The 22,017-nt window shown below is 36.3% G+C and overlaps 1 protein-coding gene across 4 annotated transcripts; it reads left to right on the forward strand.

Annotated features, from left to right (window-relative positions):
• Positions 1-756: 756 nt before the first annotated feature.
• slco5a1b (solute carrier organic anion transporter family member 5A1b) lies at positions 757-20,470 on the forward strand. 4 transcript variants are annotated; one of them, XM_039694604.2, is made up of 23 exons: positions 757-1,034; positions 4,483-4,533; positions 6,491-6,604; positions 6,810-6,900; positions 7,969-8,086; positions 8,356-8,629; positions 9,156-9,488; positions 9,573-9,616; positions 10,720-11,045; positions 11,658-11,744; positions 12,265-12,344; positions 12,465-12,529; positions 13,008-13,220; positions 13,298-13,495; positions 14,132-14,279; positions 14,380-14,453; positions 15,122-15,199; positions 15,980-16,099; positions 17,459-17,625; positions 18,944-18,997; positions 19,517-19,581; positions 20,106-20,179; positions 20,262-20,470. In XM_039694604.2, exons 1-23 carry the CDS (start codon positions 959-961, stop codon positions 20,331-20,333), a joined length of 2,922 nt encoding a protein of 973 aa, XP_039550538.1. In that variant the 5' UTR covers positions 757-958; the 3' UTR covers positions 20,334-20,470. The 4 variants fall into 4 exon arrangements, with proteins under 4 accessions (XP_039550538.1, XP_039550540.1, XP_039550537.1 ...); XM_039694606.2 differs by having other exon boundaries at positions 9,258-9,488; XM_039694603.2 differs by having other exon boundaries at positions 760-1,034; positions 7,969-8,095.
• Positions 20,471-22,017: the final 1,547 nt, after the last annotated feature.

Below are 22,017 nucleotides of genomic sequence, written 5' to 3' on the forward strand. Positions count from 1 at the left end.
AGGTCTGATCTTAAGTGAAGGTTGTGGATTCAACTACTGCAGTGTCACTGAGCTGAGCTCATGGTAGGCAGATGGTCGAACCTTTATTCCTGTCAGCAAGAATGTGTTTTTATTGTATAAATTATTGTGTATTTTATGAAAGATTTTATTATGCTTATTATTATAAATAATACTTATCATACAAAGCAATCGTATGCAGTCAGAGCTCCCCTCTGTGCTGAGCTTGCCTTATTGATGTAGATATATATATATTTTCTGTGCCTTATGACCAACAATATACTTACCTTAGAGGATATTTGCCATCAGATATAGGATTGTAAAGTCTCTGTATTTGAGGATTTCCATCGTTGTCTTTTAATAAACAATTTATTCTGTACCAGTAAATAGCCTGGTGGTGGTTTGTCATCTACAGCATGTCATATTTTAAAAACAAATGCAGTCAGATATCACCACAGAGTTTAACTTAAAATAAAATATCTTAAATATTAAAATTATATAAAAAGAATATATTTTTAATTGATTTCTTTTTTTTATTTTATATTTTTCATTTTCCTTTTAGTATTTTTTGTGTTTTTTTTTTTTGGTAAAAAAAAATGGTAACTATCTGTAATAGAACCAATGCTAAAATATGTGTTATATATTTCATTTTTTTTTATATTGTAGTTTATTTTCACGTATTGATTTAGCATAGTATGTTATCGAGAACCCACCACTAGTGTATTCGTGTGCGCGTGTGTCCGTGACGTCAGTGGCGGGTTGCTGTTCAGTGCTGATTCTAGCGGCGCGCGGACTGCGGTTTGCGATTGACGTCTCTTTCTCTCTTTTTTCGCTCTCTCTCATTAATCCCACTATTTCCACACCGTCTCCATCCATTACCCATCGCATCAGACCTCGCGGAAACACACTGCTGGAAATGGATTAATTACACCCAGGTGATATGGATGAGTAATCGGAAAGGATGGAATCGTTTCACCTGTTTCTCGCCATCCTTGCGTTTCGGGCCAGTCTCGCCTCCGCGGCAGATCGAAATTTCGGTGAGTGTTTAACATAGACAGTAGGTGTTTAATAATGTGTGTGCGCGCGCGGTGTTTTCCGTATAAAGGGAGAGGTGAAGCGCGCGCCATGTCAATAATTGTCCCTATATTAGCGCGCTTATAAAGAACTCAATGTCTCTCTGTTGAGTCTTTTCCGCTGATTTAGGCTATACATTTCCAATAAGTGTTTTTTTTATCTGGCGGGTGGAGACGCATACGTGTTTTCCAATACTGAACCAATAAAGAAATAGACGTGGAAGGGAATATCAGTCTTCATACTGAAAAAAAAGCACAGACTGATAGTCTATTTCCTTGTCTCTAAAATTACGTTAGCTTAATTCTCCACATACAATGATTTCATGTCCGGTAATGTGAAGCGGAGAAGCTGTAGGACTTTCTACACTGGTCTTTCGCTCATTACATAACTGGCTCTGGAGCTGGAGAGGCGATATACACACGGCCTGTGTTTTTCACTTTCCTTGGCGAATGAATATTATGTATTATTTAATCATGTGATCAGTCTGAACATTAGATAATGGTTTGTGTGTTCAGTAGGGCCTCTGTCTGCAGCAGCACAGGAAATGAAGCATCACAGGTTACAGCTTAAGCCACAATAATAGAGTTTATACGTGGTCTGTCTGTGTGTGATTCATAAACCCAGCCCAGGAAAAGGTCATCCTCTCAGTCATTAGCTGTAACCATGGCAACAGTTTGCAGCGTGTTAATTTCATATTGACTTGATTGCTCTAGACCGCATGAATGAGTAAAGGGCATTTTTAATTTCATTGAAATGGTCACTGACACACACACATAGGCTATATATATTATAATTATATACCTTATTATAATAGCTATAATTATACTATAGCCACTATAGTCATTCAAAAGGATGCTATAAATGAAAAATCCTTTTCAAAAGTGAAGTGAAATATATCCTTGCAGATTAAATGCTATAATATCTTAATTTACTGTGGATACACACAGGTTTGTCAGCTCAAAGACAGACAGTTAATGCAGAAGCATTTGAAATGCTGTTTTCAATACTGGTAAATTTAGTGAAATTGTGGTTACAGATAAAACTAACATATTGATTATTAAAACTAAATGGGCAAATTTAATACCTGATTATCTACATACAAAATCATTACACAAAATGTTACTTTAACAGGTCAATTTAATAAAGTAACAAAGTAAAATTCCAGTTTATTCCATTTTTTTTACATTTTGTTTGTTTGTTTATGCCAGCATTCCAAATGACATTATATGTTTTATGCAATTTTTATTATATTGTTGTTTTAATTTGATCAATATTATTTCATTTTCTGTGGTGGATTAAGAATAAAGCTTTGATTTAAACAAAAGTACTGGCAGCAGTTAATAATAATACAGTAAAGTGATCTAGGGTGCAGGTTTATAATGTGAAATGAAATTAAGGAACCTTTTGGAAATAATTATCAATTTAAAAAATGAAGTATAGTGAGTTATTACAGGATGTTACAATTCATAAAGAATGCAGTTTTAGTGTTTAAAGATTATATTATCTGTCAAACCATTCACTGTTAATTATGGAAAAACATCTGTCATAAAGCTACTACTAAACACTAAACAGCATCTGCACTTAAATCTGAGACACTGTCTCATGCAAAAGCTGACATCATGGTCACACAGGACTCTGTGGCTCATAATTTGAGTAGATGAGTGTCTGTGGATTCATCTGAGAGGATGTCAGTGAGCAGACAGTCTGTTCACCATCATTCTCACAATGCCTCCCCCGAAAATGAGCACGCAAACTGCTTTCCATAGTAACAGAGAGGGTTTAATAGAAATATAACAAGGGAAACATGCATCATGTTAATGTGGATGACCTACAAAGTATGCTAATGGCTCTTTGAAACACAATATTAGAATCCCATCATTACATAACATTGGCCAAACTATTTAATTCAGAAGATCCTGTCATGCTATCAACAAAATCTGACCACTGCTTTGCAATTGAAATTCTACAGTGGCTGTAATTTCTTCATTACAAAACGTGAATTACACACAGTATTTGGCCGATTGTTTGAAACGGGTCAATTGTATTCGACTCATTTTTTTAAAGTGAACTCAAATTTTACTGCGTTTCTCGGGACACTTAGATGATGCACTCTAAAAAATGATGGGTTATTTTAACCCAATTTTAGGTCAAACATGGACAAACCCAGCTGTTAAATTCATAAATTGCATTTTTTAATCCAACAATTGGGTTGGTCCATATTTGACCCAAAATTGGGTTTAAACAACCCAGCATTTTTAGAGTGTGTGAAGAAGAATTATAGATGAAGCCATTCGTGGTTTGTTAATCATACATGAGTAAATGAGGACACATACTGTTAAACCCCACACACAGATTTTCTGAGGCTGAGAATTAGCTATTTTCTGCTGAGACACTTGGTGTGTGGGGGTTAGTGTGAGAATATTTTACTATGAATGATATGTGTGTGTGAATGTCAAACACACTGCAGCAAGTCCCATAATACCTCATAACAGCAACACACTTTTGTGACTTTTTTGGTCCATATGAGGTTGAGATCTGTCTCAGCTGGTTTGATTAAGAAAATAGTGACAACAAATCCTGGCAGTTAGCATGAGGATTTTAAAGCAAGCACTGGAGCAATTAAAAAGGATGTTAGCCATTATTTTGTCAGACTTACCCACATCCCTATTCTAAACTCTGATGCACGTCCCCTATTCTTAGACCATACAAAGATACCATTGTATTACTGAGACCGAGCAAACCAGAGGAAAGTTGTATTGCTCATATGCGCTCTTTTATAGCTAAGGAGGGTTAGAGTTGTTCTCAATTTTATTTCTTCAAGCTATAAACGTTGTCTGGAATGTTTCTGCTAAATTAGTTGAAGTACAGTAATAGGAGAGATCTATGAAATGAATGTGGTGAGCCTGATTCAGATACATAGATAGAATTTAAAAGATGTTTGAGTTCATGTTTAGCTCTCCTTTTGATTTCAGATTTTGATATCAAATTGGAGCACTTTCATACATTATTGAGATCTCTAAGATGATGACTAGAGGAGTGTTATTTCAGGACACCTATTTCAAGGATATTTGTCAGCTAATATGGATATATTGATCTGAGTGTCATTCCCCCCAAAATTAAAAAGTAAAACTGAATCATTTTTTTAAGGAGCATTCACATCAAGAATAACATCTATAAAGATCTATAATCATATCAACATTTTCATCCACACCAACAGGATTCTGAGTCTTGTTTTTTTTTTTCAATGTTATTCCAACAGTATTGTTTCTGTCGTTATAGCTGTGGTCTGGACTTTAATATTCTCATAGAATTAGAATGAATGTTAAAACTGACTGTTATCATTGTAATTATCATCCTTGGTGTGAACTGCCCTTTATTTCTAATTCTTAAAATTCTCTTTCTTTCTGTCAGGCTGCCTGTTTGAGGATGGTCTGTGCCTGAACTATGAAGTATGTCTTAATGGTAAGTGAGTCACACACATTCGATATCTGTAGTCTCTGTTAATCTCATGCCGTTTGATTAAACTGTGTATCTATCATCATTTTGAATAATACATTTTAACTCTTTGGGTATGACTCTCACCCTAACAGACACACACATGCTGTTTTAAATATAGTTTTTGTGTTGCTTGGGAACCATTCCAAATTCACCTCCACATGGGTTAATAGTAAATTGTTTTGTGTTGGCACAAATGTCAGTTGCCATCAATGAGTTTTACACATTCACATGCTGAGGCAGTATCAGCCAATCAAACTTAACCTACTGTCTTACTCATATTTGGTGCGAGTGTGTGTTTCTGTATATGTAATTATAACTATGAGTCTAATATTCCTCAGAAATGCTGCCAGAACTGATACTGTTTACCATTGTTGTAATTGAAGAGTTCAGATGCAAAAGCCTCTAAATGCCATTTGAAATTTTCTTCTTTAATGATGATTTTTTATCAAACTTGTATATTTAAGTTCAGTAATATCACTTAAATAACAATTAATAGGTAATTATCATTGCCATTTAAGTGAAATTACTGAACTTAAATATACAAGTTTGATAAAAATCATCATTAAAGAAGAAAATTTCAAATGGCATTTAGAGGCTTTTGCATCTGAACTCTTCAATTGCTGTTGTTGCTGTCTTTGCTCACCACTGCCATCATCATTATCATCTATTATTAATATTATTATTAATTATCATCAATATTATTGTCAATGCTGTATTGGAATTACTAAGTGTTTATTGTCATCACTACTGCAATAATTTCCTCCTTATCTTTTCATGTGTTTTTAATGCACCACAACGTAGAATAAGGAAGGAGCAAATAAATAAATAAATAAAAGTGTTGATGTATGGGTATATGTATGTGTGTGTATGCGTGAACAGAGTAACCATTTATTATTTATTACCATCGTCATTTCCATCACCACGTCCACTCCCCACTAACATTATACTGGCAAAATTGTATTAGTCGGATATGTATATATGGAAAACCTCACAAACAGTGAGGAAGGCTATCTTATATTATCTTATTACACCATCTTTTATTTTAGGCAGTGTTGACAATGGCAATTGTTACATAGTAGGAAAGATGGAAATAAAAATAAAAATCGACTAATATTGGCAGTATGATGGTAGTGGGGAGTGGAAGTAGTGATGGTAATGACGATGGTTATAAATAATAAATGGTTACTTTGTACAGACACATACACACACTCACACCCACCCACACACACCCATAAATCAACATTTTTATTTCACTTCTGGAATTATGGAATTACAAGATTGTTCACTTCGGCACTATGTTGGTTTGTATGTCTGACTGTTAAATAAAAAAAAAGAATAAAAAAAAGAAATGCTGCTAAAAAACAAAAACAAACTCAAGTCAGGCCAATCACATCGTGTACAAGGGAGAGTAATCAACTGAACAGAAACAGGTGCGTAGAACTAACTAACAATCAAGGAGGGAAAACTAGGGAACATACATGTTGTAGTAGTTCTCTCTTTACCTTTCTTCCCTCTCTCTAAACCCTTAGAATTAAATAAGATAAGATAAGAATTATAACACTAAATTATAATAAAGAATTATAATGATAAGAATTATTAATACAGTCACGCATAGAAATATATAGAAATGACCTCTGTTATGATAGGCTAACCTGTGCGCATGTAATGAATGACAAATTGACAGCACAGAGAAATGCTTTTTTCTCTCCCTTGTGGGTATAACATAGTGATGCAAATGTATTCGCTCATGGTGTGAGCCTACTATCACGCAGGTGTCGGGGACGGGGACTCCAGCTGGTCCTGTCTCAGTCGCCCCTTGCTACTGTCTTAAGCTGAGACTCTAATGGATCTAAAAATACACACACACAGTGTGCACATAATTGTCAGTCTGAAGAGGTTGTATATTTGATTTCCTCTGTAGATGGCATGTTAGGCCGCTGCGAGGCTGCTCCATTAACAGAAGTCTACACATACGACGTCACGCCAGCAACGGTACAGAGATTCCGCACACTCCTTCAGAGACTGGCACACAGAGGTAAGTGCAATAATGTCACCATAGCAACTGCACACATCACTGTCTGTCGCCATGGTTATAAAGGCTCCTCCTAGAGCTCCTCAGCATTCGAGGATCCAATCAGAGGCTCAGTGTGTGTGACGGTTGATGTAAGATGTGCGTGTGGTGTTTTACCCAGAGTTCATTTCACATGTCAATATCTCCTGCTTTGATTCTGTTCCTGCAGGCCTGTCTTGGGAAGATGATGTCACTCAGCAGGTTTTGACGAACGAGTTCTCCAAACTACGCAAAGTTTCCCTTCCATTACCAGAGCCCAGGTAAAACACTAACATTGGCCAGTTAGGTCACTTATAGCCAGAGGAAAGAAAAATCACAAATAGGATCTTTGTTATGAAAAGAAAATATTCCCTATTGCTGTGTACATTATGAGAAATAATACATGGTTGGCCTGCGGGACTTGATTTAGTCCATTGGGAATTAATTGGATGGCCTTCATGCCGGTGGACACATCATTAGAGAAGAGATGTAGTTGCGAGGAGGAGGGGAATGTTTATGTTTGTTAATGTTTGTTAAATGTCAGAGACTAAAATATGAGCACAAACACATTTCTCATCGAAATCTTCCTAAACCAAACTGTCTACTATACTCACCACTTTAATATTATAGCTTTATATAGTCTATTCTCATTTCACTTAAGGCAGTTGGATAAAAAAAATGTCTTCTGGGTATGAAGTGTAGCAACACAGTTTATTCAATTCAATTCACATTTAAAAAATGATTGTAATTTTAATGGTAAAAGACTGTAAAAATGCTAATAACTGTAATAGATCCAACCTTAAATTTAACGTTATTTTACAGTAAAATAACTGTTTCTTCTACTTAAGTGTCATGTGTTTTACCATGATGGTGTTTAGTATTTGTGTGACCTTTTATAAATTAGTAATTACTTTTTCAGCTTGTGGAAAAGCTGCTTGTGATGAGCTTTGATTCAGGATGTGACTTTTTTTTATCACCACCTAATTTTGGTTGTTGTTAGAGTATTACAAGGTACAAAACACACATTAGTACTTCAATAGGTTGGTATATTAACATTTATATCAATGAAATAAGTTTTTTCATTTTAAATTGGATTCATTGTAAATTGTTAAATCTGTAAAACCTAAAATTTTGCTTCCGTATCTTTTACAGTAAATGTCTGGCAACACCAGCTGATGCTTTTTGTACCATAAATTTCTTTTTTCTTTTTTTTTTTTTCACAGCAATACATTTTGTTTCAAAGATGCTTTACAGAGAATGCAAAATGTAATTGCCTTTAATAATTAGCCATGGCCATGATTCCTCTAGTGATTTCTGCAGTCGTGGTTTATATCTTGATATTCTGTCAGGCTGCATGGTTATGGGACTGCTGTTGGAGACAGGAGAATGAAATCACCAGAGGCGGAGGTTAGGAAGACTCTGAAATACCTGCAGCACCTGGGACTGCTACCAAAAACATCACACAAGGCGAGTCAGGTGTGTGTGCGTGTGTGTATGTGTGTGTGTGTGTCCGAGGCTCTGCCTTAGGATTGATATTTACATTGAACATTGAATTTTTTTTAAATATAAATATAAACAAAAATCTTTAAGATTAAACATGAAATTAATATGAATAGGCCCAATAATGTGAATAGGCTGAATAGGAACATTTACGTTTTGGTATATTCATAAACATCAGCAGGTGTGATTTACCAATCTATTAGTTTTAAGTTGTTTAAAATGTTTATCCTGTGTAGGGGGCGGAGCTTCAGTATTATCGCCCTGGAGAACCACGCCCTGCCGCTGACTCCTCCCCTCCGGAGTTCATTCCAGAGATGGCCTATCAGTCACAGTCTTACCCCGACCTCAGCCGATACCAGAGCGATGCGGCAAACGCTCCACCGCAGGGAGAGGGGTTAGACCTGCTCAGGGCCACACTTCAGAAGTATCTGTCCAAGAACAAACCGCCTCTGGGGGAAAGATCCAGAGCGGACCGGCTCTTCTTAAAAGACTCTCTTACACCTGTGGATGGTATAATCTTCTCCTCTTTTCTTCTCTGCTCTTCTCTTCTCCATTTACTAAAGTCATCTGAAAGCTCTGTGAAATGCAAAACGTGATGTTTAGCAGAATATCAAAGCTTCTCTTTTTCATAGAACAACAGTAGCCAGTGACCCGAGTCTGTCGAGCTTAGTCAAACCAAGTTTAATGTGAAGAGAGAGCTATAAGTAAGGGGAGTTTTTTTTCTGGCAATTTTACTAGTGGAACGAAAAGTGAACCCTTAACCTTCTTTTTCAGGATATTTCCTCACTTTTTTTTTTATAAAACGGATAATCCTGGTCCTTTATTATGATTGGACCCCACTGTGTCTGTGTGTTGCAGCACCTATATATTTTTTTACCTATATTATTTTTATAGTTTCTTGATTTTAGTAATGAGGTCCAGTTTATGCAAGAAAACGTATTAAAACATTTTTTTTTATATTTCTATGCGGTAGAGGGTTAAGTCGTTATTCGCTGCAAATTTGCCATAAAAGTTATGTTAAAAAACTTTCTCACAGAATCCTTCATCTGGAAAGTTCTGCGGAATGTGGGAAGACACAGTGTGGATGTGAAGAGTCTAAAGACAACAGATCTGGATAAGCTTGCTGTTCTTATCGCAGACGCTCTGCAGGTGGTGGAACAGCAGGCCGGTCAGGGAGAGACGCCCAGAGACCTGGAGACACAGTGGCGTCCTGAGGACGAGGCAGAAGACATGCAGTATGAGGACAAGCAACCTGAGAGATATGCAATGGAGCAGACCCCTAAAGACAGTGCTAAGAAGCAGACGGAGGTGGATGAGGAAAGTTCATCTGTCACTCAAAAGACAGTCCAAACCATCATGCCTGTGACAGGTAACATCATCTGAAGCAAAACCAAGTCTTTCATCACTCATACGTAGACAAACATTTATAACAATCGTGATGTTTCTCTTTCAGAGGGACAGACAGTAGGGGAGGAGAAGAGAACCATGGACAACAAGGTAGTACTAGTGTTGGTTGAAGGTCAGAAATATACTTCACGCAAGAACACAAAGCAGACGTTTTCTGTCCACTCTTAGGTCACATTTACATTACATTGTTCAAGTGACCCAATGCCATGCTCAGATATGACCCACGAAGGTGTAAGCAGGAAAAAAGCACATGGATTTCGCTATTCTCTGAAGATTTTCAGATCAGTGTCAGGCCTCATTCACATGTGGAAACCCGTCAATGCAATTAATACGTCATTGAACAATCGACTCGCCATTGTGATCACATGACACTTTTCAATGGCGTAATAATGGACCCAATGTTTTGCTGACCTTTAAAAATAGTACAGAAAGCAAAAGCCATTTTTACTTCCTTTTGCAGCCTGGTCATTTTTAAAAGATGTAAGCTGGTCATCAAAAAAAAAAGTAATTTAGTCAACAAATCGGAAATGGTTGTCAAGACCTGCAGTGTAAATGCGCCCCTAATAGAGTGCCGAAGTTACAACGTCACTTTGTAGGCCAAAACGCGGAAGTGAGTTAGCATTTTAGCACAAGTCTATGAATGGGTATTTTGCTAAATCGCCTGAAATAAGGTCTGTGGTGAACAAAGCCTCTAAATATTTTTGTTTTGATCTATGACATAAAACACAAAATCTATACAATATTGTATAGATTTTGTATTAACTTGTAAAGATCATCTTGATAGACAAAACGTGTAAGGGTCACAACTCTTTGTTGAACACAGATCTTATTTTTTGCGATTTAGCAAAAGTCTATGGGGAAAATGCATAGCTTTGCGATCGAGGGAACCCATGCGCCACCGCTAACTTCCGAGTTGTCCTACAAAGTGACGTCATCACTTCGGCACTCTATGTCAGATCTGTGAACCTACATAAAATGTGTTCAGTTTAATTTTTGTTTTGCGTTTCACTTAAATAAAGAATATTCCCATCAGTAAAATGTATCTAGTTTAATGTTCTAAAGCAGTGGAGTGACTGAGTGTTGAATTACATTTCACTTAAATAAAAATTATATGAATATAAAACAAATATTATGCATGGAATCTTCCTTCAAGTATGGATTTACATTCCGTTTGTGTTTATTTCCTGTTTTAGCCGGAAGTGGGCTTTTTGGGAAAGCTGCTGGAATACCTGGATAAAAGCTCCAGCTCAGCTCCAGAGTCTGTTGATAAGGGACCGGGCGTATCTGTAGAGAAGGTTCGTAGCAGAACAACACACCGGGAGGTGGGGATGCAGAAAAAGGCCATAGAGAGAGTGGAGGAGGTGGAGGGCTGGGTGCAGGCAGCAGCTATAGCGCCCTCCTCTGGCCTGAAGGAAAACCCTGCACCACGCCGCAAGAACATGAAAGTGGAGGACCTTCAGTTGGATGTTCAGAGCAACGCTAAAAATGACATCTACGGATACATTATTACCGACACAGAGTAAGACCCCCTCTCTCCCTCTCTTTCTTTCTCTCTTTTATTGGCCTGTTCTCCACACATTATTTGGCAAAGCATTCAATCAGTACAAGAGCAATAGTGTTAAAATATCAAATATAGACTTTTGTGATCATTGGGGAAGATTCCCACACCAAGGCTGCATTTATTTGATCATAATACAGCATGAACTGTAATACTGTGAAATATTGTTAACAGATTTCTGTTTAAAATGTAATTTATTCCTGTGATGATAAAGCTGAATTTTCAGCATCATTACTCCAGTCTTCAGTGTCATTTCACATGATCCTGCAGATATCATCATAATATTTTAATTTGATGCTCAGATAACATTATTACAGATTTCAAAAGAGTGCGTTTTCAGGCCCCCAAAACGCCATTGTCGTGTAAATAAACTGCCCAAACACTTAAAAAGTTTTCAGTTTTTAGTTGTAAAAATAGGGTCTAAGAATAATTTAATGGATGACTGTTTTTAGATGTGCTATTATTAGTTTTATGGCCCCTTAATGTCAAACTCAAACACAAGAAGACATAACCCTTCACAATATTGTGATTGTATTATGATCAGAATCAAGTTTCTCTTTCTCTCTGGATCAGGAATCTTCCCACAGATAAGGGATTGTATCTGATGGAATTGGTGGCTCGTAAAGCGAAGATTCAAATGACCGATTTCTCAGAGCTCTCGTAAGTCCTTTAATGCATATGTTAACTATCTCTCAAATTGGGATTGCTTGCAAAAAAGAACAGCCACAATGGGTTTAAAATAAACCTATCCTATTGCGAAGGATTCATGTTTAATTTTTTTTAAACATTTTGACTGCTTAATTTTTCCATTAAAATATGAATTGATCTTCTCTTTGTATGTCAGACTTCTCCAATTATTTAGTTCGCTTAAACCCCGCCCACTCAAATCTGCCCCATCCAATAAACGACCAATGGATAGAACCCATCCATTCCCTGCACTACATTTTTGTCTTTTTCTTTTTATGCATATATATTTCACTTGAATGTATATCACAATACAAAATAAAAGTAATGATTTCAATGTTCAGTAGGGTCTAAGAATAATTTAATGGATGACTGTTTTTTAAATGTGCCATTATTAGTTTTATGGTTAAAACACTAACTGAGGGTATATTTCTTGTTTTTGGACACCAACATGATTCCTCAAAATAAGTTGTTGTGTGTTTGTGTATTTGTATAGCGTTGTTAGTCCTGCTGTGACGTTTCAGGTCCGTCCGAACGCTCAGAACATCACTACAACAGATGTGGCTAATGTAGCAGGTTAGTTTAGTAAGAGTTACAAAATTTCATGATGTACAAGAGACAAGAAACTCTTCCATGCATGTCTTTGTTCAGACTTGACTATGATCTCCTCTGATTTTGATTCTTCTCTTGTGTCAGTCCATCAAAAGGATGAACTGGAAAAAGAAGTGAAAGTCAAGATCGTGGAGGCTGGAGTCACTGATGTAAGATTCTTTCTATTTTTTGTCCATCTCATTGTCACCTCAAACAGAATAAAATACATTTAATGTATCAAATATACTGCATAAAAACTGTGTCACTGTAAAAATGAAAATTGAGGTACCATTTTGGGGTATATGGAGAACTTGCCGAGAAACATGCCGGTTCTCTAATATATCTTTCAAAATGAAGCCCCATAAGTCTTGCAAGAACTTGGTTTATCTAATAAATCATAAGGTTTTGAGGCACTTAAACATAAAATGATGCTGCTTTACAACAGGATCTGAGTCACCTTCAAAATGCCTAGAGATTCTCAAAAAGGTTCTGCCAGTGTCTGAAGAATAAATAAAGAACAAAACAGATGACACATTTTGACTCGGACAGCAGCTACAGCACCCTTTTCTTTATATATATATCTGAGACTTTGGAAAATAAATGCAATGTAACATTTGAAAGATTCCTTGTCTTTCACTTTCTCTATAGAGGAGTAAACTGAATCAGATCCCCACCAAGTACAGCCGCTCTGAGTCTCTGAAGTTTCTGATTCTGACTGTGATTTCCATCATCTGCATCATTGGAGTGTTGCTGGCGTCCAGCGTGGTTTACTGTCTGCGTCACCGCTCTCATCACAAACTCAAAGAGAAGCTCACCAACCTCGGCTCAGACCCCGCCACTGATTCCACTGCTACCTACCAGGTATCAAAGTGTGTGTGTGTGTGGAGCTGTTCGTTTGAGATTTTCTTTGATGTATGTAAATATCCATCTCCCTCTAGGAACTGTGCAGGCAGCGAATGGCAGTGAAGCCTCCTCTAGAGAAGTCAGATCCTATTCACTCTTCTCGTATAAATAGCGTGTCATCTCAGTTGAGTGAGGGCCCGATGCCGAGTCCCTCTGCTCGCACTAGCACCCCCTCCTGGAGCGAAGAGCCCGTCCACTCCAACATGGACATCTCTACTGGTCACATGATACTGGTACACACGCAAACAAACACACACTGGGAAAGTTTAAAAATGTAGCTAAAACCTTCACTTGCAAATATAAACTTAAAAATTATAATAAACTTAAAATTAATTTTTGGATAATTGAATTAACATTTAATTAAAACATTCATAACATTTTATTTTTGTAATTTATTACAATTTTTTTTTAAATAAGTCTCACCAAAGCTGCATTTATTTGATAAAAAATACAGTACAATATTGTACAAAATACAATATTTCATAATCTGAATTTTCAGCATCATTATTCCAGTCTTCAGTGTCACATGATCCTTCAGAAATCATTCTAATAATGCTGATTTGATGCTCAAAAACATTTTTTATTATTATCAATGTTGAAAACAAGTCATGCTGCATAATATGTTTGTGGATACCATGATACTTTTTTCAGGGTTCTTTGATAAAATAAGAAGTTCAAAAGTACAGCGTATATATAAAAAAAGATTTCATTTGCAACATTGTTAACTGTCACTTTTGGTCAATTTAATGCAGCTTTAATAAAAGTATTAATTATTTAAAAAAAAAATCTTACAGACCTTTGGTAATTTTCCATTATAAAGAGCAAAAGACATGCAGAAACATCCTGTATGTTCTTCTATGTACACATAGGCATATATGGAAGACCACCTGAAAAACAAGAATCGTTTGGAGTCCGAGTGGGAGGCTCTCTGTGCGTACCAGGCCGAGCCCAACGCCACCACCATCGGACACAGAGACGGCAACGTCAAGAAAAACCGCACAAGCACAGTCATAGCCTGTGAGTCAAACATACATATTTGCTTATTTATGTCCTGTAACCATTGGTGTGTTAATGAATTGTGTTAAAAATAAAAAAATAAAATGTGTTTTTTGTTTAGATGATCATTGCAGAATAACTCTAAAGTTGGAGAACAATCAAGGCAACTCGGACTACATCAATGCCAGCCCAATCGTGAGCCCAAGCATCAAACTACTTAAACTGAACACGACAAACCACACACTAAATCACAAACTGGATAAAACACTAGGTGTAGGTGTTGACAGCACCTGTAGAAAATACTCAGCGTAAATTACTTTGGATAGAAGGCATTGATTAACTGTCTGTGGACCAGTTTAGGCAAACAACTGAGACCTGCTTTATTACTGTGCCCGGAAGAAACTCAACCCATAGGGTACTCAACGCTATTTGCCATCACAGTTAATGCAACTAATGCCGTAGCTCACATGACAATGACAACATGGGGATGTAGAATTTCATTCATACTATATAGATTACATACTTTTTTTTAAACGTTTGAAAAGTAAGTTTTAAACCAATGTAGTACATACTACAGAATGAGATTTTGGACACATCATTTGTATTATCAACAGAAAAGTGGGCAGTCAGCCTAACACTCAAAACTAATGTGCTATATATGAAATTGCATCATGCACATGGTGTGCAGTAGAGATATTATGGGCAGAATTATCTGATTTGCATAAGGGAATTGGGTACTATAACGATGCAGACTGTGCATGCAAATAAATGGGTACAATTCTTTCTGTAGTATAATTTACATATATATTATTTAAACCATATACAGATGCAGAAGGGTTTATTGTGTGTTTTCTCTCTCTCAGATGGATCATGACCCCCGTAACCCGGCGTACATCGCCACTCAGGGCCCGCTGCCCTCCACCGTTGCTGACTTCTGGCAGGTAAACGGCATTGTTTGTTTGTAATCTGACATAGACGGTCAGAGAGTGTGTTCATGTGAGCAGTGTTGTAGTCGAGACCACCTCACTCGAGTCCGAGTTGACACCGAGACCAGAGAGAGTCGAGTCCGAGTCAAGACCGAGTCCATAGAGAGTCGAGTCCGAGACCAGAGACGGTCGAGTCGAGACCGAGACCAGTGAGGGTTGATTACCTAATTTACTTTTATTTATTTAGAGAAATCCTTTTTTTTTTTTTTTTTTACTGAATTTACTTAGAGTTTAAAAAATATGATCAGTTTAGGGTAAAAAGGCCACATAGTAGGTGGTGTTAAAAGTAATTTTTTTCAAAATTTGTCATGCACAGTTGCGCACTAGAAAAATCACCAATCACTGGGCGTGTCAATCAATTCAAAGAAATATTTTATTATTGTTATCATGAAAAATTATTATCATGAAAAATATTTTTAATTGAACTCGAGTGGACTCGGGAATAAGTCCGAGTCCTAAAAAAAAAAAATGTTCGAGTACGAGTCAATTCCGAGTCCAAATGGACACGAGTCCATGACAAGACCAAGACCATTAAAATATGGTCTCGAGACCGAGTCCGAGACGAGTCCGAGTCTCGAGTACTACAACACTGCATGTGAGTTCTCTAGCATAAGGTCTTGGAGAGTGAGTGTGTGTGTGTGTTACAGATGGTCAGGAAAAGACTGTACGTGTTTGTGTGTTCTCTTGCAGATGGTCATGCAGTGTGTGTGTAACATTGTGTGTGTTCTCTTGCAGATGGTCTGGGAGAGCGGGTGTGTGGTGATTGTCATGTTGACTCCTCTCACTGAGAATGGTGTGAAACAGTGTTACCACTACTGGCCCGATGAAGGCTCTAACCTCTATCACATTTATGAGGTACCGTACACACAAATATAGGTGGTAGAATATATAACAGAAGAATCAGATTGTGCAACAGAGTTGTGCAGTAAACCTCACTCCCCTGGCCTCAAGAGGCGCGCTAGAGACTGATGCTTGAGGCTGCGGGCTTTAGTGTCCTTGTTAGTGCGTCTGCCTTTCATGCTGGAGACGCTGGTTTGAATCCCACTCAGAGTGGTCTGAATAGGATCAGTTACACTTAGATAGATTTTTCTGTCATATTTAGACACATTTGATCTGCTCTACTGATAGGATTTCATTACATCACCTTGTGTTTAACACAGTACAGCAGTTCAATTCAGCTTCAACTACTTTTTTCATATGTTTCAGCTACATGACTTTTACAGCACATCTGTAATATTTATGACCATCGGCATGACAAAGTTAACATTTATAAATGTATTTTATTCTTCAGTTCATCTCAATATACTGGCACTATAAACAGAGATGGATTGTGGATTAAATATACACGGTATAAATGCCTTTGCTGAAATGCTAAAATGACAACAACAAAAAATCTGGTACCTGGTATTGATCAAATCCAGTGATCTTTTTTTTTTTTGCTGTTTCTTTCCATATGTTTTTGTATTCAGTTTCTTTGCCTAGCAGATTATTATAAATATGGCATATGACTGAAACAAGTTCATATATAATAACGAATATATTGTAAGTAAAACATAAGTAATTTTAACATAATTGCATCAATTCAAGTGGGAGATGGTTAAAAATACAGGCTATGAATAAAAAAAATTGTTTTAAAATGTTTATTGTTGTTTTCTTAAATGCTAACACACAAAATTTTGCAATTTAATGTCGAGTAAATGCATATTGTAAAATGAACGTGTGATTATATGACATATATGCACATTTATCATAAAAAAACAGGCAATTTTTTTCACCTTTTGTCTCATCTTATGTGTGTTTCTAGTAGAGGCATAATGTTTCATATTGCTTGCTTTCAAAATTTTCAGATTGTTTTAATGCTAAGAATTTAAAATACAGTGTCATTTTTAGATTGAGAATTTTAATTTAGTTTCTTCATTCTGTGGAACATAAAAGTGAATATCAGATCAAATATCCAACAAATATCACAGATTTTCGACAATTTAATACCTTTAAGATCTCCGGTAATACTGTAATAGCAACAATTTTGTGCAAATGCTACACTATAATGAACACTATACTGAGAATGACTTAAAACAGTGACTGTATTTTTGGTTTGGTTTTCTATATTCTTTAATCATCCCTCTGTATCTAGTGATATTTGCACTGCTGTGTGTGGTGTTGTTAGGTATAATAACATGACTAGTTTTTTTTCTCATATGTGTGTTGATTTAGGTGAATCTGGTTTCTGAGCATGTGTGGTGTGAGGACTTCCTGGTTCGGAGCTTTTACTTGAAGAACATGCAGACTAATGAGACTCGTACAGTCACACAGTTTCATTATCACACCTGGCTGAATGACCGAATGCCTGAAATCAGCCAAACCCTACTCGACTTCCGCAGGTGCGAGAGTGTGTGCATGTGTTGCGCGAGCGTGTGCGTGCGTGTGTGTGTGTGTGTGTCAGCTCCTGAGCGGTTGCCAGTGTCATTTTTGTGGTCGTGCAGCTAGTTCACTGGCTCCAGTTGCATAGTCACAAAAGTGATCATTGACAACTGCGACTCTGCATCCAACTGCACCTTGGGATACCAGCCCACTCCCTCAACCTCTCTCCTCCCTCAATCTTTGATCAACCTTTCTGCCTGCTAACCTCTAAGCTCTGACCTATGATTTCCTCCTTTTCTTTCCCTCTTACCCACAGTTCTCTGTGTACCTCTGTTCTCTCTGGCTTTCTTATATTTTCTTAAGTCATAATTGTTGTTTGGTTGTTCCTGGCCCCACCCCTGTTATTGCTGATCTGCACAAAACCAGCAGCAGTGTTTATAAGTTCAAACCAGTAACATGTCAAAGGCTAATGTGGCTGTGTGTGTTTGTGATTGTGTGCTGATCAAAATAGAGAAAAGTAAATAGAATGTATTAATAAAAATGAATGAATAATGTTCAAATGGAAAACAAAAGAATGCAGAGAGGTTTGTATCAGAGTTAGGTTTAGAATTGGGATAGAAAGTATTGTTATCTTATAATAGTATGAAAACAATAGACAATGGAAAGTCCTCAACATGACCGATTCAAACAAACGTGTGTGATTTGTTCTGCATAATTAATCTTACTTAAACCCCAAATCTTTTATAATAATCTTTGCGTCAGAACTACTGTTCAAAAGTTTGGGGTCAGTAAAAATTTAAGAAACACTTTTATTCAGCAAGGATGCAAATGTGACTGTAAAGACATTTATAAAGTTAGAAAATTCAATTTCAAGTAAATCGTGTTCTTCTTTTAAACTTTCTACTCGTCAAAGAATCCTGAAACAATTTTTTTCACAAAAATATATTAAGCAGCATAATGTTGATTATGTTATAGAATGATTTCTGAAGGATCACGTTACTCTGAAGACTGTAGTAGATGCTGCAAATTCAGCTTTGTCTTGAAATAATATTTCACAATATTACTTTTTGACTTTTTATTAAATAAATGCAGCCTTGGTGAGCATTGGAGACTCTAAAGCATATGAGAAATCTCACCGACCCTAAACTGTTGAACAGTAGTGTACATTTTTTTTATTTATTAATTTATCATTTTTTATTATATGAAATGGATTCAGAACTCCATCTCTTCTGTAGAATTGAGCTGCATCTGAAATCTCTTTACAAGTTTTATTTGTCTGTGTGTGTATGTGTGTGTGTCTGTGTGTTTATGATTGTATGTATGTCTTCTTTCCAATAGGAAAGTAAACAAATGCTATCGTGGAAGGTCCTGTCCTGTCATTGTTCACTGCAGGCAAGTAAAAAACATTCAAACTCACACACACAAACGGCACAAAAATATGAAATACAGTAAATAAGACATGTATTCAACGATTGTTCACTAAATGAACAAAAGCAAGCATGATATTAAATAATGATTTTAGGAAACAGGGTTTTAATAGGGTGACAGCTGAAAGCGCACCAACTCGCCATCTCTGTTTACTACACTAATTTCATGTGCTGGCCGCAACTAAAGACAGATGGTTGGAAGAAAACGCGTTTGGCTTTTTTCCATGCTCATGCTGTCATGATGACGTCAGCGGGAAAGCAACGTCGTGTGTGAAGCAGAACAAGTCGTTACATTTTGACTAAAGTTTAAAAGCTTGTTTTTAAATAGCGACACTATAAAATCTGAAAAGAGTCCTGCGACAGATCAGTCTGACAGCGCTAACATAAACTTCCTCTTCAAAGGTTCCTGTAATGTGTCATAGTGTGTTTCAGTATTTCGGCTTTTTATTGTTTGTTTATGTTGACGTTTTCTTTTTTCCATCAGTGACGGAGCTGGACGGACTGGGACGTACATTTTGATTGACATGGTGTTGAATAAAATGGCCAAAGGTAAAGACAAAGAAAGCAGAGAATCAGATATCAGTGCACTGTAAAAACATATTGATGGTTTAATTTAAAAAAGTAAGTAACCTGGTTGCCTTAAAATTTCAAGTTCATTGAACTGGAAAAAGTGAGTTAATACAATGAAGGAGATTAATTTAACCATCAGAAATTCAAAATTATATGTTATCTGAACTAAATAAATTATTTAAGTTGATTTGACAAAAGAAAAAATGTTGTGATTACTACACTGTAAAAAATATTGTTGGTTTAACTTAAAAAGTAAGTAACCTGGGTTGCTTTAAAATTTTAAGTTGATTGAACTGGAAAAAGTGAGTTAATTCAATGAAGTAGATTAATTTAACCATCAGAAATTCAAAATAATAAGTTATCTCAACTAAATAAATTATTATAAAGTTGATTTGACAAAAGAAAATATGTTGAAAATATTTTTTTACAGTGTGGTGCTAAGTGATGTTTTGCACATTGTGGACAGTCAGTGTAAATACTGATATAAACATGATCCTTTACAGGTGCAAAAGAGATAGATATTGCTGCTACACTGGAACACCTGAGAGACCAGAGACCCGGCATGGTTCAGACCAAGGTATGTACATACATATAGACATGTGTACACTGAAAAAGACATAATATCTTTCATACTGAAACATACTGTGTGTCCTCCTCAGGATCAGTTTGAGTTTGCACTGACGACTGTAGCCGAGGAAGTGAACGCTATTCTCAAAGTCCTGCCACAGTGATACTTCCTTTCTGTCTCTCTCTCTTGGTTGTATATAAACTCTGATCCCATGTCTGAGAAGGTCTATGTTCTAAAGAAACTATTTTGTCTGTAAATTGATTGGACTATATTCAGTAGTAATTAGGAATTGTGTACTGTTTTAGTTCTGTGAATATGAAAGCACATTATATTTTTCTTCAACATTTTCTTCTTTATGTCAGATATTAATTGCTCTCTCATCATTGCTGTTTGCATATCGCACAGACATTTCAACTAAGGCCAGATTGGTTTTAAATGCATAGTTAATTGGACCTGAATTTATTGAATTAATCTGTATGTGCTTTGTTATTTAAGATTTAGCACTGTGTTCTGCAGGTTATGTGTGACAACTAGTTTTTTGATTATCAGAGACCCACACCAAGAACACGAGGAGACAATTTCTGCCTTTCCAAGCCAAGGAAACGTTTAAATCATTCATAAATCAAAACATTAAATCGTGATGTTCAACTTGACCTGAACTTTTATTATAAGACTAAACTACTACCGCTTTCATTTGGTATTAAAATTTAATCTGTGCACACAAAAAGTGTGGATAGCAAGTAGAAATGCATGCAAGACTTGTGCAGTTGTGCTTTATGATCTTACAGCAAACTCGTGCATAGAAAATATAAACAAATAAAGGCTGAGTTGTTATTGTCTGATTCTGCCAATTACAGTCTGATCTCCCTGCTATTATTGAGAAGTTTCATACGAAGGAGTTCAGATCAGTGAACATCCACAAGAGCAATAAACAATCACTCATTTTAACAAGAAGCATCCAAAGAAATTAGATTCATATCCTAGCGCTCTATGTGGATATGCAATTCATCCATTAATACAGATATTAATGTAGCCTCACCCAAATAGCAGCTCACATCAAGAATTGACGCACAGGAGGCTGTTCCAGATCTATCTGCTGTGATCCTAAAGATTCTCTAGGAGATATGCTGTAAAAGTGATATGCTAAAAAAATGTTATATACACATATTATGTGTGATGGGTCGGTTTCTCTGTAACATGTCTGTTTTGACTATACGAGTAATCGTTGTTAAATCCCCATTGATGAGATTGAGCATTACTAACAAGTTCATCTATATGACCAAGTTTAGTCTGTGCATACTTAAATTTAGCATTAACAGACTATGTGTGTATTGCGACTGAATAACTAAAGCTGTTTTGATCCTGTGCAGCTCCATAATAAAGTTTCATGTATCTGTAAAGGACAAATTCCTGAGTGTCCTGAGTGTTTAAACATGCCTATGTATGCACATTTATTCTCATGGCACACACAATCTATTCATACACATAATCTTGTAACTTTATGTTTTTAACATGGTATTGGTGAAAACTGGTGTTTCAAGCTAGTTTCAGCATTTGTTATAGAAAATATAAGCATTTGTTATATAGAAAAAAATCTAGGTCTTTCAGTACAGCACTGACCTAAAGCAGCAAACCAATAACAAAGCTTCTCATCAGTGGAATACTGTACCTCAACCAATTAGAGAGTGCTCATCATTTAACTCTTTTAAGCTTAATCTTAAGAAATGGCTACTTCCTAACCAATAATGTGAACATTTAACGCTGCTCCTCTATTATTATTACTAACCTTATTATTAATTTTATTATAGACCTATTCAATCATATTTAACTAAAATAACTTTTTTTTA

The sequence above is a fragment of the Pimephales promelas genome, chromosome 5 (genome assembly GCF_988280905.1).
Source record: "Pimephales promelas chromosome 5, fPimPro1.hap1.1, whole genome shotgun sequence".
NCBI lineage: Eukaryota > Metazoa > Chordata > Actinopteri > Cypriniformes > Leuciscidae > Pimephales > Pimephales promelas.

Excerpts from the sequence above, each read along its gene's own strand:
- slco5a1b (XM_039694603.2), top strand. The coding sequence starts at position 959 with ATGGAATCGTTTCACCTGTTTCTCGCCATCCTTGCGTTTCGGGCCAGT. Across the intron at positions 12,530-13,007 it reads TGGAGGCTGGAGTCACTGAT|AGGAGTAAACTGAATCAGAT; the intron begins GTAAGATTCTTT and ends CTTTCTCTATAG. Across the intron at positions 19,582-20,105 it reads GTTGAATAAAATGGCCAAAG|GTGCAAAAGAGATAGATATT; the intron begins GTAAAGACAAAG and ends GATCCTTTACAG.